The following is a 16,177-nucleotide window of genomic DNA, read 5'->3' as shown; positions in this document are numbered from 1 at the left end:
TTCCAGGGAGATTTCAGGCTTCATCTGTTCTAGGACCCATTTGTTTGTCCTTTTGGCTGTCCATGGTATCCTCAGCACTCTTCTCCAACACATATCAAATGAATGAATACACCCACACATACACACACTTTTTGAATTGTGTTGTCCAAAGCTGGACACAGTATTCCAGGAGGCCTGACGAAAGCAGAATGGAGTGGCACTATTACTTTCCTTGATCTAGACACAATGCTTCTATTGATGCAGCCTAGAATCTCGTTGGCCTTTTTAGTTGTCGGCTGCATCACAGTTGACTATGCATTTTGTTTTTCCACCCTAAGTGCAGCACCTTACATTTCTCTGTGTTGATATATATATGTGTGTGTGTGTGTGTGTGCGTGCGCGCGCGCGCGCACACACACACACACACACACACACACAGGGTTGCCATAATTCTCTACTATAAACCAGAACAAAATGTAGTACAAAATTTAGACCAAAATGTGGGACAATTGTAGGATAAAATTTAGCACAAAATGTAGGACATTTAAGAAAAATGGAGAACCTTAAATGTCCTACATTTTGGGCTAAATGTTATCCTACAATTGTCCCACATTTTGGTCTATATTTTGTCCTACATTTTGTCCCGGTTTATAGTAGAGAATTATGGCAACCCTACGACACACACATATATGTATCGGAGCCATGGTGGCGCTGTGGTTTGAGCACTAAGACTTTGGAGACGGGAGGTTGAACCCCAGTTGAATTCCACATAAATTCACTGAGTGACCTTGGGCAAGTCACACTCTCTCAGAGGGTGGCAATGGCAAACCCCCTTGGGACAAATCTTATGTCGGGAATGACTGGAAGGCACACAACAACAACAACAACACGGAAAATATTTGTATATAATTGTTATCACAAACAGTACATAAAAGAAAATAAAAATATATAAATAAAATAAAAAATACATAAAATAAAATATTCCATAATTGATTTTTCTTTCTTTTAAATTTTTTTCATGTTTTTTGTCTGCATGGAAAAATAACATTAAAAAATTGAAAAAAAGAAAGAAAAATTAATTATGGAATATTTTAGTTTATGTATTTTTATTTTATATATTTTTTCTTTTATGTATATTTTATTTTTATTTATTTTATTTTATGTATTTTAATTTTTATGTATTTTTATTTTATTTTATGTCTTTTATATTTTATGTCTTTTATTTTATTTTATGTATTTTTATTTTATTTTGTTTTTTTCTATTTTATTTTATTTTGTTTTTTCTATTTTATTTTATATATTTTTATTTTATTTTATGTATTTTTATTTTATATATTTTTGTTTTATGTATTTATTTAAATGTATTTTTATGTATTTTATTTTATATATTTTAACTGTACGTATTTTTATTTTGTTTTATGTATATTTTATTTTAATGTATTTATTATTTTATTTTATGTTTTCTGTTTTATTTTATGTACTGCTTCCAATGACAATATAACAATTATTTGGAACATATTTTATTTTAGCAAGCTTCAGGGGAAAAACATGGACCCAAAAAAATGGGACTGGGAGGCCCACTTCCGGGGTTGAGCTGCTGTCACGTGACGCCCGGGAGTGCGTCGGCGTCGAGCCCACTTCCGGCGCGGCGCGTGACGCCATCACTCTGCGCCCGGGTCGGCGGCGCAAAAAGCCACAGAGAGAGAGAGACAGAACGTGGCCTCTTGGACCGAGCACTGCGGGGCCAGCGAGTCGGTTTCAACCGGGCCGAGTCCCGGCCGGGAGCGGGTAAGGAGGGCGAAAGACCCCGGAAAGGAGGGAAGGGAGGCGGTAGGAAGAAGCGAGCGGAGGGCGGCGAGCTGAGCGGGAAGGCACTGGGAGGGGGCGACTGCGCATGCGCGGCGCCGTACGAGAAAGCGAACCAGGGCAGCGTGGCGCATGCGCACTAGCGCCGGGGACGAAGGTTCTACTACGCCTTCTCTTTCGAGGCGGGCGAAGCGAGCTGCCTTTTCTCCCCGCGGCCGGTGGGGCTTCGGCGCATGCGCAGTCGAGGCACTTTGGTTCCAGAAGAGGCGATGCATCCCGTAAGAAAAAGGGGGCAGGGAGCCACAAATGGAGGGAGCCTGGTCTCTATGAGAGAGAGAGTCCGCACTAACCCTCTGCAGCCCCACTCTCCCAGCTGCTTTTAAAGTGTCCCTGTTTCTCTCCCTTCCTTCCACTTTCACCCTTTTGCTGAGCTTCCTTCAGTTGCTGCAAACTGAGCTCAAAGTGCAGAAGGAGCAGGCACTGGGATAGTTCAACAGAGAGGAGAGAAAGGGGCTCAATCTGTTTTTAATGCCTGACAAAAATCTGTTTAGGTATCTGAAAGGGTGTCATGCTCTGATTGAGAGTTCCTGCATGGCAGGCTGGGGTTGGACTGGATGGCCCTTGGGGGTCTCTTCCAACTCTATGGTTCTAGGTCATGTTGAGGATGGAGCAAGCTTGTTTACTGCTGCTGCAGAGACTAGAACACAGAACAATGGATGCAAGCTCCAGGAAAAGAGATTCCACCTCAACAACAGGAGGAACTTCCTGACAGTAAGGGCTGTTTGACAGTGGAACAAACTCCCTCGGAGTGCAATGGAGTCTCCCTCCTTGGAGGTCTTTAAGCAGAGGCTGGATGGCCATCTGTCAACGGGGATGCTTTGATTGTGATTTCCTGCATGGCAGAATGGGGTTGGACTGGATCAGGGCCCTTGCGGTCTCTTCCAACTCTAGGATTCTAGGTCTGTGGTTCTGTGATTCGTTAGGGACAATCCCAATTAATCTTCCGTGGTCCCACTTTTCTGGCTGCTTTTAAAGTTTACTTCTCTTCCCAATTTTCCCCCTTCTTCCTGTGTTCAGATTCAAAGTGCAAAAGGAGTTTGCGCTGGGTTAACTGAGTAGAGAGAGAGGAGGCTCAGGCAAAAGCAGACTGTCTTATGTGACCTCCTGATTAACAACTTTTGCCCTCTTGACCACACTCTGATGTTGCTCGGCCACACATGTCCCAGTTTTCTTCTGTGAAATATTAGAAAACATGGTCAGCCATAAAGACAAGGAAATGGGCCCTTGAACAGATCAAACCTGAGCTTCCTCTAGAAACCAATGGCGCGAACAGACAAACCAAAATAAAGCTACTTCGGGTCACTTTGGAGGCATGCTATTTAAATGATGCATGAGTCCTAAGAGGCCGGAAGCCACTCCAAAGCCATGCTCCAGTCCTAAGCTTTGGCGCAGCCTCAGGCCTCTTAAGATGCGTGTTTCATTTAAACAGCATACCTCCAAAGTGACCTAAAGCAGCTTTATTTTGGCCTGTCTGTTTGGGCCCCAAGAGGATCAAACTGAGGCTGTCATACTTTGGTCACATCATGAGAAAGCATGAATCACTGGAAAAGACAATAATGCTAAGAAAGGTAGAGGGAAGTAGAAAGAGAGGAAGACCCTATATTAGATGGTTAGACTCAGTTAGGGACTGAATTTGCAAGACCAGAGCAGAGCAGTGGAGGATAAGGGAGTTTGGAGTCCCAAATACACTGCAGAAATGATCAGATTTGAGACTGCTTTAACTGCCCTGGGTCAGTGCTGTGGAATACTGGGAAGTGGAGTTTATTGTGGCACCAGAGGTCTCTGACAGAGAAGGCTAAATGTCTCACAAAACTACACTTATCAGAATTCCCTAACATTGAACCAGGGCTGTTAAAGTGGTCTCAAACTGCATTATTGCTGCAGTGTGTGTGTTTTGGACCTTAGACATGTTTCATCCACAGGATCATAGAATCATAGATTTGAAAGAGACCCCAAAAAGGGCCATCCAGTCCAACCCCATTCTGCCATGCAGGAACTCTCAATCAAAGCATCCCAACAGATGGCCATCCAGCCTCTGCTTAAAGACCTCCAAAGAAGGAGACTCCACTACACTCCGAGGGAACATCTTACGCTGCGAAACAGCTCTTACTGTCAGGAAGTTCCTCCTAATGTTGAGGTGGAATCTCTTTTCCTTTAGCTTGCATCTATTGTTCGTGTTCTAGTCTCTGGAGTAGCAGGAAAAAAGCTTGCTCCATCCTCGGTTTGACACCCTTTCAAATACTTAAACAGGATTAGCGTATCACCTCTTAAGTTGAGGTCAACTGGAGGGAAGTTAGCAACAATAAGAAGAATGGCATTTTGGCCTTGCAAGCAAGTTTTGAACTGTGATCCTATAGCCTCCTTAGTTGGGTGCCAGTTCCATTGAACTTGATAAATGTTACTTCTTAGTTGCCAAAGAGGAAGTACCAGTACGTAGAATTGCACTATTGAATTATGGTTGGCTTTCTCCTAGTCATCTCCCCTTACACTGTCTCTTGGCTGTGCTTCAGGGAAAAGGGAAGTGGAATATCTGGCGTTTGTTTTTTATCTGAATTAGTACGGAAGGGGATGTTTTGCCTCGAAAACCTGGCTCTGTCTGTCAGAGATGAGTTTTGATACAAAACAAGCCTCTATTTAGTTAAGCTGAGCTTAGAAAACGTCTTTATTTTGGACAACAACTGAGGAAGCTGCTAGTCAGCAAAGCTCTCCGTGAATGAAGTTGGCCTTTGGGCAAGTTTAGGCTGCAACCTTAAGTTGTTAGATCACAAATCAATTTTTAAGCAACCAGTTTGGTTGTATTGTACATTAAAAAATCCTCCCATTTATTGGACAACAGGCTTATGAACGCTTGTCTGCATTATTGACAAATGTGCACACGGCAATAGAAGCCTTCTTGGGAGAGGTTTGATGGCAAGAGGGAATACCTTTTCCCAGTTTGTGGTGATAGTAATGTTGAAAACAAAGGCAAATGCTTATCTCTTGGGGACTCTTGTAAATGTTTGAATGATTTAAACTGCTTAGTTGATAGAGACTTCCTTATTGTTGTTATTGCGTGCCTTCAACTTAAGTTAAAGCCAAATAAAATCAAACAGAAGATATTAGGTATATTTGCTTGTGATGTTAGTGTTTGAAGTGTTAAATAATATTTTTTTTAAAATTAGGGTTGTGGTAGCTAAAATAGATGGTCTCAAGGGATCCCAATCCTACTCCGGAAGAAGCAGAAAGAAGGGACCCATGAGATGCCTCACAAAGGCCATAAAATCAATTCTCTAATATTAATAGGCATGTTGGTCCATTAGACACTGACAGGGTGACCCCTTCATTAAGAACACAAAAGTTACAAAGTAGTTTACAAATTTGCGGGACTTTCAGGGTAGGCGTTTCTGTTAAAGGGAGGTGGCGAGCGATGTTGGGTTTTTTTCAGATTTCAGAACTTCGAACAATTTTCCGTGGCTCATGCAACTGGAGTCTAGGGTCAGCCATTGAGAAGACCGAAGGTGGTCAGATGGAGAGAAGGGCTTCTCATGAGGATCTCAAAATGTAGGCAGACTCATAGGGGAGATAAGGTCTACCAGATTGCCAGGTTCAAAGACACATGTATGGGGCAAGGGACTGTGATGTCAGTGGAGGAAGCGGTCTCGTGTTACACATTTGTACTAGGCCCAAGTAATGAGTAGTACTATTCTTATCATGCGCCATCATTTCCTTTTCTCTCTTTAATGGGTCTTTCAAAAAGAAAATCCATTGCACTTCCTCAGGCAGCTCTGTGCTTTCTCTGAGGGGGCTGCCTGCACAGCAAAGCTTAAAATTGAGTTCAGAATAGCGCAGCTCTTTCAGGTTGTCAAGCATGTATGTGTAAGGCAATGAGTGGGGGCTACCATTTTCTTTCACCTTGCTTAAGGTGAAAGATCAATCACCAATATTCAATCGCTGAACACCCCCCTCCACTTCCCCAGTTGTGTTTGGTCTTTATATGTGTTTCTCTTGAGTCCTAGAGTGAACTTGACCAGCCTTTCTCTTGTGACTATAAATAGTTGAGTGTAGGGTGGTTCTAATGACTTAACTGAATCTCTGCCTGCATCCTAATGCATAGGTGGCCTGAGGGTTTCTCCCCATCTGTCACTGAAATACTGTATGTAGCTTTCCCATTCTCTTTCGGCTGCAGAGGTGGTGAGAGAGGCTGCTAGGAGCATGGACAGCATGGAACTGCAAGGTGGGAAACCTGGCAGTATTAATGGTGCCACCCGGCCGATGGTTGTTGGGTTCTGGAGCTCTTGGTTTGCCTCTTCTTTTCTTCAACAGCACGTTTCTAACCTGTGTATGTGTGTGAGAGAGAGGGTGCATGTCTGTGTACCATTTTGTGACTTTTCCAGTATAGATTGGACAGCTGTGATGTTGGTGTGATCCTTAGCAGATCCTGCCATTATGGCTAACTCCTTTTTTCTGTACGTAGAGAAATCGTGTAGTACCTTTGAAACTAACTGAAATAAAGAAATTGGTAGCATGAGCTTTTGTAGATGCATCTGAGAAAGTAGACTGAAGTCGGGGATGCTTTGATTGAGAGTTTCTGCATGGCAGATTGGGGTTGGACTGGATGGCCCTTGGGGTCTCTTCCAACTCAGTGATTCTATGATTCTACGAAAGCTCATGCTGCCAATTTCTTTCAGTTAGTCTCAAAGGTGCTACAAGATAGAATCATAGAATTGTAGAGTTGGAAGAGACACAAGGGCCATCCAGTCCAACCCCATTTTGCCATGCAGGAAATCCAAATCAAACATCCCTGACAGATGGCCATCCAGCCTCTGCTTAAAGACCTCCAAAGAAGGAGACTCCACTACACTCTTTCTATGTACTGCTTCTATAGGCTAACACAGCTATATCTTTGAATTATTTGCTTTTTTTCCTGTTATGCTGTGTTGTCATCATTGGATATAACGGTAATCCTGTGCTTTCATTTGTTTTTTTTATTATGGTTATGGTCAAGTAACATCATAGTAACATCTATATAATGTAACCGGGGGTATGTAATAACGTGTTGTGTTCGTAAAACAGTGTGGAGAGAAAGGAATGTCTGGCTGGATAGTGAGCAGATGTAGTGCAGGTACTAGCAATTGCCAAGTTCAATCCCATGGGAAGGAATGGCCGAGGTCTGAGAAAGCTGGAAAGGACTTGAGCCGTCAGGAGTGGATGTGTGAATGTTGTGCGGAATGGAAAAATGGGAGGAAAGCCCATACAATCTTGTAAGGGTGTATTGCTTCTTATATGCTTGTAACTGCGGGTACGGTAGATCTGTTTGCAGAAGTGAAGCTGTTAACTTGGTTTTTGGTTTCTAAATAAAAGTTTAGCTGTGATCACGCGGATGACTGAAGGGAATGAGCAGTATCTGGCAGTTGAGAAAGCTAGCTCTGGAGAAAACTAAAATGTCTAGGGTCAAGTATGGAAGATTTTTTTTCTTTTGCTGTAATTCAGTTTAGTCCATTTGAGACTTTCCCGTGTTCACTTGTGGCTGATGTGAGCCAGGAGTAAACAGCTGCAAAATGCTCATTTGAGATGTGCTAATCTACAGTCAGGATGTTCAAATGAGCTGTCACTCATTTGAATATTCACTGCTCTGCTTCCATTGGTGATGAAAGAGTTCTTTGTAGGAACTAATAGAACTGGATGTGCAAACCTGAGTATCATTTGATTGTGTTTTGCAACAGATTGGAGTTCTATTCATGCCTGTTCTGTACATGACTGGTTCTTGGCTAAACCATAGTATACTGCCATGAACTATCTTTGATTTTCTTGTGTGCCTTCAAGTCATTTCCAGCTTAGGGTAATGTCGCAAGATTTGTCCAGAGTGGCTTTGCCATTGCCTTCCCCTGAGACTGAGAGCCTGTGACTTGCCCAGTCCCTTCTATCAAATAGCAAAATCAAGGTTTGCTTTTCATAGAATCATAGAGTTGGAAGAGCTAGGAATATCAGTGTTCTGGCGTTCCCCCATCCAGGTTTGCTGACCTTCTGTGGTTTTAGAGAGGGTTTAAAATAGTCTTGTGTCCCCTTCCCCTCCAACTCAAATGGCATGGAAAACACCACTATCCCACTTTATTTTTAGAAGGAAACATTGGTAAAACAAGTCCTGAGTTATACCTAAATTGCTGCGCAGAGACTGCCACCTGCTCTCTGAGCTTTCCTTGTCCACTCCTAAAGCCCCCTAAGCCTATCTCACATCCTGCGTCTTCTTTCCTCAGCCGGATTGGGATCAGGACAAGGGTAAAGACAGCGGAGGAGACCTTGGGGAGGAAGGGTGCTAAGTAGGGGTCTCTGCTGTTGCTGCTTTTTCTTCCTCCAGAGCCCTTCCAGGTGGCCAGACACACAGCAACCCTGTGGATGAGACATCTGCTTGAGGAGACCCATGTCCTCCACTGCTCAGGTCTTGTAGGTTCAGGCCATGACCTCACTTTTGGAGGCTAGCCATGGAGTGTGGGGCCTTCCTTCTTTCCTTTCTGCTGCCCTCCACCTTTTCCCAGCATTGTAGGCTTTTCCAATGAGCCATGCCTTCTCATGAAGTGGCCAAAGTAGGACAGGCTCACATTGAGCATCTTGGCTTCCAGGCAAGGAGAGTTCCAGGGGGCGTTTCCAGCACTTTCCCCTTTCGGAGAGAGGAGGAAGGAAGGAAGGAAAGAAGGAAGAAAAGAAGGAAGGGGTTAGGAAAGGAGGAAAGAAAGAAAAGGAGATGGAAGGGGAGGGAAGGATAGAAGGAAAGAATAAGATGAAAGAAAGGAAAAGAAAAGAAAGAAGGAGAATGAAGGAAGGAAGGGGAAAATGAAGGTTGAGGGGAGGGGAGGAAAGGAAAAGAAAAGAAGGATGAGGGGAGTGAAGGAAAGAAAGAAGGAAGGGAAGGGGAAAGGGAAGGAGGGGGAGGGAAAGAAAGAAGAAGGAAAAGAGGAAAGGAAGGAAGGGGAAAAGGAAGGATGAGGGGAGGGAAGGAAAGAAAGAAAGAAATGGAAAGAAGGAAGGGGGAAAGGGAGAAGTGAGGAGGGGAAGGAAGGAAAGAAAGGTGGGGGGGGGAAGAGGCGGGTCTGAAGGGCTGTTCCCTCCTCCTTTTCTCTGGCCTTGAAGGTGGGAAGGGGAGCGGGGGGTTGAGCGAAGGAAGGGCTTGTTTTGCCCTCTCCAAAGATGGCGGTGCCGGCTTCGCGCGGACTGCCAAGCGTGGCCCTCTTGCGTCATCATCCCTCGCCGACGTTGGTCCCGCACAATAGCCGCGGCGGCGTCTTCTTTCGGCGGAGGAGTGGCGGCGAAGGGGAAGAGGAGGAGGAGGAGGACGGTAAGCCCTAAATGCAGGCGGGGGAGGGAGGCGGCGGCGAAGGGGGCAAAGGCCTCCTTCTGCTCCTCCTCCTCTCCTTCTCCTCCGGGGGAGGAAGGGAAGCGGCCTCAGAGCCTCGTAGGCCCGGCCCAGGCCTTGGGCTGCCTGCAGCAGGAACTGCCCCTGATCCACTTGGATCCCTGCCCCAAGAGCCCCCTCCTCTGATGGGGGGGGGGGGTCAGGAGAAAAACCTCTTCAGGGCTGCAGCCTCACTGGAGAAATAACCCAGTCTGGCCCCGCTTTCACTCTCTTTCTGGCTCAAGGCTATGGAGTTCTGGGAGTTGGAGTTGGTTGTGGTCCCAGAGCTGCAAGTTGGAAATTCTTCCTGGGCAGAAGTTTGAAATGGAGTCTATGTCCAGGAAAAGGGAGATCTCTGGTCGCCCTGGGTTTGACCCCACCTTTAACCACCGTGGCTCAATGCTATGGAATTCTGGGAGCTCTAGCTTGCCGTGGCACTAGAGCAGAACTCTCATGCCGCAACAAATTTCCCAGAATCCCATAGCACTATCACTTTCTCCAATGAGTCGTGCCTTCTCATGATGTGACCAAAGTATGCCAGCCTCACCATAGTGGAACTCTTATGCCACAATAAAGTGCAATTCCCAGAATCCCATAGCTTTGAGCCATGGCAGCTGAAGTGGAGTCAAAGCAGATTCGTTCTGAAGTCTGGATGCACTGCCTATCGTGGGGCTCCCCCAAAGTCACCACCAGCCAGTCTCCATGGCCGAGGGGGGAATTGAACTCCAGGGTCATAACCGCCACACTTAGATGTTTGCTTATACTCAGAGCTGGAAGGAGGAGCGGAAGGCGGTCTGTAAGAAAGTAAGGTGGAGCTTTGAGGTAGAGAGGCAGAATACACCTGGCCCTCTGTATCATCCATTTCTCATTCATGGATTCAGCCATCCACAGTTTGAAAATATTCTAAAATAAAAACTCCAAAAAGCAAATCTAGAGTTTGCCGATTTATATAAGGGACGCCATTTTAATTTGCCATTGTATTTAATGGGACTTCAGCACCCACAGATTTCAGTATCCATGTGTGTGTGTCCTGGAACCAAACCACAGCGAATACCAAGGGCCTGCTGTACCTCTGAATGGGGGAGAGAGCAAGGAATGGCAGTGTTGGCATGGTGGGGAGTGACGTGTTATTATTATTATATTCATTATTAGTTTCTTGGGCTAGGGGATTTCAAAACTGCCCAAGTCCTTTTCCTCTCTTGATCCAGCCTCCCTGGCTTTTGTTTTTCCATGCCACATCAGTGGCTTCCCAGAAGTCTCTGGTCCAAGAAGACTGTTCTTAACTTTCTTTCCTTCTCTTGTACAGCTTTATTTTCCCTTTGCTGCCTGACCTAACAGCCTCAGCCATGTGCAACTCATAACCACTCTCAAAGTAGTGCTCTTCCCTGGTCTTTAAACCGCAGCTCTTCTAGACTGGGTTTAGGGTAGTGCTCATGTGTGTGTTTTTTGGGTTCAGGTTGTTTCCGACTTACAGTAACCAGGGGTTTTCTTGGCAAGATTTGTTTATAGGAGGTTTGCCATTGCCTTTGAAGCTGAGAGAGTGTGACTCACCCATGGTCACCCAGTGGCTTTCGTGGCCAAGCTGGGAATTGAACCCTGATCTCCAGAGTCACAATCCCAACACTCAAATAAACACTATATGCAGTTTGTAAAGAGGGCATTAACCAGTCTTGATTTCCACAGATGTCAAGTAATGTATTCAGTCGTATTGACTTGGCTTTATGTGTGGTGTTCATTTCTCTCAATGTGCATTCTTCCTGGTTTGAAAAAAACCCAAAATTGTAAATTGGTTCTCCCTTTAAAAAAACCTGGTAGCCAGTGAAAGAAAACCTCTTTGAATAGAATAGAGAATTCTTTGAACAGACTGGAGAATTAGACAGCTGATCATTTGGGTTTCTCAGGGCAGAAGCCAATGTGTTACACATCATCTTCTCTTTCATTGGGACTCATGTATGGCAAATGGAAATGTCTGTAGTTGTAGAAAGGTCTGCTCATAGATTAAGCTGTCTCCTTTGTGGAGCTGGGATGCTCTGAAAATAATTCCTGACCCACTCCCAAAACAAAATTATGTCTGGACTGAAAGATGTTCATGCTTGATAAAGTGAGAGACAGTAGGGAAAGAGGGCGACTGCATTACAAGTGGATAGACTCAGTGAAGCTGCCCTGAGTCTGCAAGACCTGAGCAGGGCAGTTGGAGACACAGGGTTGGGAGGTCTGTCATTCACAAGGCTGCCGTAAATCAAAGCTGACTACTTGACGATTAATAAAACATGTCTGGACTGAATGAGGATTCATTCATTCATTCTTTCCCACATTAAATTGCAAGGGTCACCTAAGACCATTGGAAGACATATTTCCGATGGTCTCAGGAACCGAGACACCACATCTTTATGGTTGCGGGTCACCACTACATGAGGAACTGTATTAAAGGGTCACTGTATTAAGAAGGTTGAGAGCCACTGGTGTATATTGTTGTTGTTGGGGATAGTTACATTTTCTTGCATATACATCTGAACTGTGGAGATTCCATGCAAATTTGGAGTTGCTAATAACATTTTTGGAGGGGGGGACTGTTACAGCAAAGAGCCTGGTAGCCTCTTAAAGACTATTAACCTTTGTGTAGTATATGGTTTTGTGGACTGCATCCCATTACATCAGATGCATGGAGTGTAACTTCAGAAAGCATAATATGTAAGCAAGCATATTACATATATGTTACAACCAGAATTATTTTCATTTTTTAAAAAAATATATTTTGCCCTTTCCCCAGTCCGTGACTCAAGACGACTTACAAAGAGTAAAGTACAATAACATCCAAAATACTAGGCCAACCAAAATGCACAAAATACATGTTGCCTTCGACTTTACGTGTTGCAAGCTTTCGAAATGCCACTGGCTTCTTCATCAGGCAGAGATGTTGAAAAACATACAGAAGGGGAAAAAAAATATGACGATGTTAGTCACCAGCCTGCATTTTGTCAACATGTACCTGTTTCCAGTTGAGGTGGCATTGGAGGGACAGTTGTGCAGGCAGGCCCCTCTTCCTTCTGGCCATGTGGGCACTCCAGGAAATAAAATTTAAGTTCTAAAAATTAAGTGAATGACTTAATTTTTAGGTACAGCTTTAACATTCATATTGTAGAAATTTTTTAAAATACTGTATACAGTTAAACTGACAGTAGAATTAAAAGCAAGATCATTAAGAGAAAACAAGAAATCAACAGTACAGGACATTCTGAAAGCCTCTTCAAGCTGCCCACTCCCTCACACAGAGTACTTTCTCCGTCTTTAACAGTTCATGGTTTAATTCTGTTTTAGTTTTAATTGTATTGCAATCATTTCAGTTCAAAGCTGCCTTGATTCTTGATTTTTTGGGGGGATGGGGTGGGGGAAAGAACTATAAATAAAGTTTAATGTTAATATAGAATCATAAAATCATAGAATTGGAAGAGACCGCAAGGGCCATCCAGTCCAACCCCCTGCCATGCAGGAACTCACAATCAAACCATCCCTGACAGATTACCATCCAGCCTCTGTTTAAAGACCTCCAAGGATATAACAGTGTTAGTCTGTAGACTCAGTACTATTGTCAAGACATGTTGTTGGTGCACACCTCTCTGCATCAAGTATTACAGCTGCCTGAGAGAATTGCTGTTAAGAACCAAATGAAGGAAGCTCTTCAGAGGGTTTTTTCCAGCAGCGGAGGAAATGAGATGTGTATAAATTGCAAACTTGGCTGCTACACGATACGTTGGTGGATTCAAAAGGATCAGAGCAGTTTCAGAGGTGCTATGAATATTGGGCATGTACTTCCCCTCAGAGATAAAGTTACCTTGCTTGAACCTTGTTGCAAGGCAGAGTGTGTGAATTGCTGCTGGGGTGAAATTTCACCTCTCTGTCTCAAGTGATCCAGTAGTTAGAACAAGACCAGGAAGGCTGCTCTCAGAGCCCCAGGTTAGGCAGGTGAGGTGAACTATGGCTGGCAAGTTTCTTTGAGGGCTTGCGGCCATGCGCAAGAACAGACTAGACTGCCTGGTTTGCCTCCTGTATGTGAATTTCTTTCTTTTTCATTGTCCACCGTACTTAGAGAATTGTAGCAGGTTAAATAATATGCATGAATGCAGACAATATGTATAGATCTTTTGGAGTGCTAGTTGCAAATGACAGCTAAATTCTGTTCTTTTTTTCCCTTATGACCCCTGTGTCTTGAATTATCTTTCGAAAGGTCTTGAAGGTGCCATCCTTTTTTATCTCCTCAAAAATCCCTTCTTATGGTAAACATTGTAGTTTTTCCTTAGTCGCTGTATAATGAAAGCTATTCTGCACAGCAGTGTTGTATCTAGCACTTGAATTATCACAGAATTCTGGGATTTGTAGTTTGGGGAGTTAACTAGAATTTCGTTCTAGAGAGTTCTAGTGCATTTCCCCGAAACACAGTTGGCAACAGGTGAGAAGAGTATAGCTGACCCCATTAAAAACACTCGTATGGCAGCTATCATTTAATGGCAAAACCCCCAGTGCAACTAAAAGGAGTGTGTGTGTGGGGGGGGAGAACCTAGTTTCATGTGGCAGAGAAGTCCTTAGCTAGAGAGAAGCCAGTCTGTTAAGACAAGTTTATAATAGTCCAAAAGCTCATGGTGTAATAAATCTCTTATTTCTGAAGGTGCCCTAGGATGGTTCCTTGTTATAAGACATGATTCTGTTCTTCCATGTAGAAAGATGAGGACTTGGAATTTGGACTAAAGGCTGCTCTGATTCAAACACAGGCACACAACTTTGTCAATCTTTTAAGCCAGTACTGTCATCGCAGCCAGTCCAGCTGTTCACACCATAGTTAGGAGGGAGGCAAGGGCTGCATATACTTGCCATAGGCCATACCAGGACATAGACAGTTGCCCACACTTGCCTATATATGGAGCGGAGGTGGACAAGAATTGGGGAAACCCACTGTTTCCACCCAATCCCCTAAAGGGTTTTGCCCCCAAGTATATACTCAGGGGAACCATCAGCCACTTCAAGTCACCTTCCCTATCCTGTTTCAATCCCAGGAATGAACAAATGAATAAATAAAAGTCAGGAGTGGCTTCTGGTTTTGTGGGGGAGGAAGTTTTTCCCATCATTATAAACCACCCATAGCCCAAAATGGCCAAGTCACATTATCTAAAGCAGGATTGTTTACTGCAGACATCCTGCTGCAACTCAACACAGAATTCCTGTGTTTTTCTAGCCCACCTCCACTATCTCTCCCATTGCTCATGCTGCTAAAAGTTCCTTCCAGCTAGAAGAGGATGAGGAGGAGCTGGGACTTTGTAAACAGGAACTTTGATCTCAGAGGCTTTGTTAAACTGAGGCATGCCTGTACAGTGCTACCTCGGGTTACGAAATTAATTCGTTCCGCGGCGCCGTTCGTAACCCGATACATTTCGCAACCCGAAAAGGCGCTGGAAAGCCGCTAGCCGCGCTTCACATTTGAATTTCGCGCCGAAATGAATTTCGTAACCCGAAAAATCTTTCGTAACCCGGAACAGTTTTTTCCAATCTAACTTTTTCGTACCCCGGAAATTTCGTAACGCGATCAATTCGTATCCCGGGGTACCACTGTACTTGCCAAGTACCCTTGGCCCTCCACATTTGCGACTTTGGCTTTTGTGAATTTGGTTAGTATGTCCTCCAGCTCTGCCTGAAGTTGACCATAGAGTCGCACTGGAGGACCTAGAGATTCCTAGAGAAAACACATCTCTAGGCATTTGTAGGTCCTCCAGGCAATTCTATGTTCAACTTCCACCTGATGTTGACCATAGAGTTGTGGAAGGACCTAGAGATTCTCTCAGGTAAATATATATACATATATATACACACACACACATATATAGTGGTTATTTTTTTAATTTATGCTTTTTCCAATCCCACAAGGGTCCTGCACCTCTAATCCCAGCAAATATAAGGGCCAAGTGTAGTTGGTTTTGCTTGGAACAACCTTGCAAGTGAACATCGACCACCCTGTTCATCTCTTGCAAGCAAAACCATGTTTAAAATCACCCCAGGATCAAATCACAGCCTTCTAGTTCAGGCATTTTGCAGGGAGGAGCGGAGAGGGAGGATGAGACCCCTTGGTGCACTGGAATGAAATCCCCCCTTGAATGCCTGATTCTGTGAATTTGGGATTTCAAAAGAATTTTGTTGGCATGATGAAGGATTCTGACAGGCCCTCAGTGCAGTGTTTGGGACGGCTTGTCCTTAGAGAAGAGGCAGGTACAATCTCGCCTTCCCTGGATTTGTCTTGTTCTCCCAGTACCTGTGCGGTCCTGGCACCATACAGGCTGACCCACAAGTTCTTCCACAACCGCCCTGTGAGTGTCTCATGTCACACCTGTGGAGGCAAACGTGTGATTCGATCCTGTTAACCAATACTGGGGCGGAAAGTTTATGCTCTGATGTTCTCAGCCCTGCCCTTGACCTGGATCAAGATATTCCAGCTTCATGCTCTTGGTGCTGAGTGGCTTTTGGCACTTTATTTCGGTTTGCTTCTCCTTCATCTGTGGCTTTCGGTGTGTGGGGATAGTGAGAACGGGCTGCGGAAATCACACTGACCTTCCATGCAGTCATTTAAGAGCCACCTGTTTTTTGGGAGCCCAGTGAACTCCAACTAGATATTCCTGTCTCTTCTGCATTGTCAAAAGGAGGATGAGCAAAGGCATAGAGTAGTGAATCCCAAACTTTGGTTCCCCCAGATATTTTGGACTTCAGCTCCCAGAATTCCTGACAGTTGTCAAACATGGCTGGGGCTTTTGGGAGTTGTAGTTCAAAAAAACATCCGGAGGACCCAAGTTTGGGAACCACTGGCATAGATGAACCTTTACCTCTGTTAATACAACAGGTGTGTTATTGGGCATGACTTTGTCCACTGAAAATTTGGTACCGGGGTAGAAATATCATGGAAAGAACAGGGACACGTTCCTATCCCAC

At 44.4% G+C, this 16,177-nt stretch overlaps 1 protein-coding gene across 6 annotated transcripts in view; it reads left to right on the top strand.

Annotated features, from left to right (window-relative positions):
- Window positions 1-1,672: 1,672 nt before the first annotated feature.
- The window catches only part of ADAR (adenosine deaminase RNA specific), a 49,914-nt gene continuing 35,409 nt past the window's right edge, over window positions 1,673-16,177 (top strand). For 3 of the 6 annotated variants that reach the window (XM_089482793.1, XM_089482792.1, XM_089482790.1), the window contains exon 1: window positions 1,673-1,767. Coding sequence is in view for 1 of the 6 variants with exons in the window: in XM_089482789.1 (XP_089338915.1) it covers window positions 2,019-2,063 (45 nt within the window). In the remaining 5 variants the exon portion in view is untranslated. Of the gene's footprint in view, window positions 1,768-1,922; window positions 2,064-8,997; window positions 9,155-16,177 lie in introns of those variants that run through there. The other 3 variants (XM_089482788.1, XM_089482789.1, XM_089482791.1) reach the window with 3 other exon arrangements.

The sequence above is a fragment of the Sceloporus occidentalis genome, unplaced genomic scaffold, assembly GCF_023333645.1.
Source record: "Sceloporus occidentalis isolate IW3139 unplaced genomic scaffold, rSceOcc1.0.p SCAF_20, whole genome shotgun sequence".
Taxonomy (NCBI): Eukaryota; Metazoa; Chordata; class Lepidosauria; order Squamata; family Phrynosomatidae; genus Sceloporus; species Sceloporus occidentalis.
Note: the sequence above shows the minus strand (reverse complement) of the source record. Positions and strands in the feature narration are given on the sequence as shown.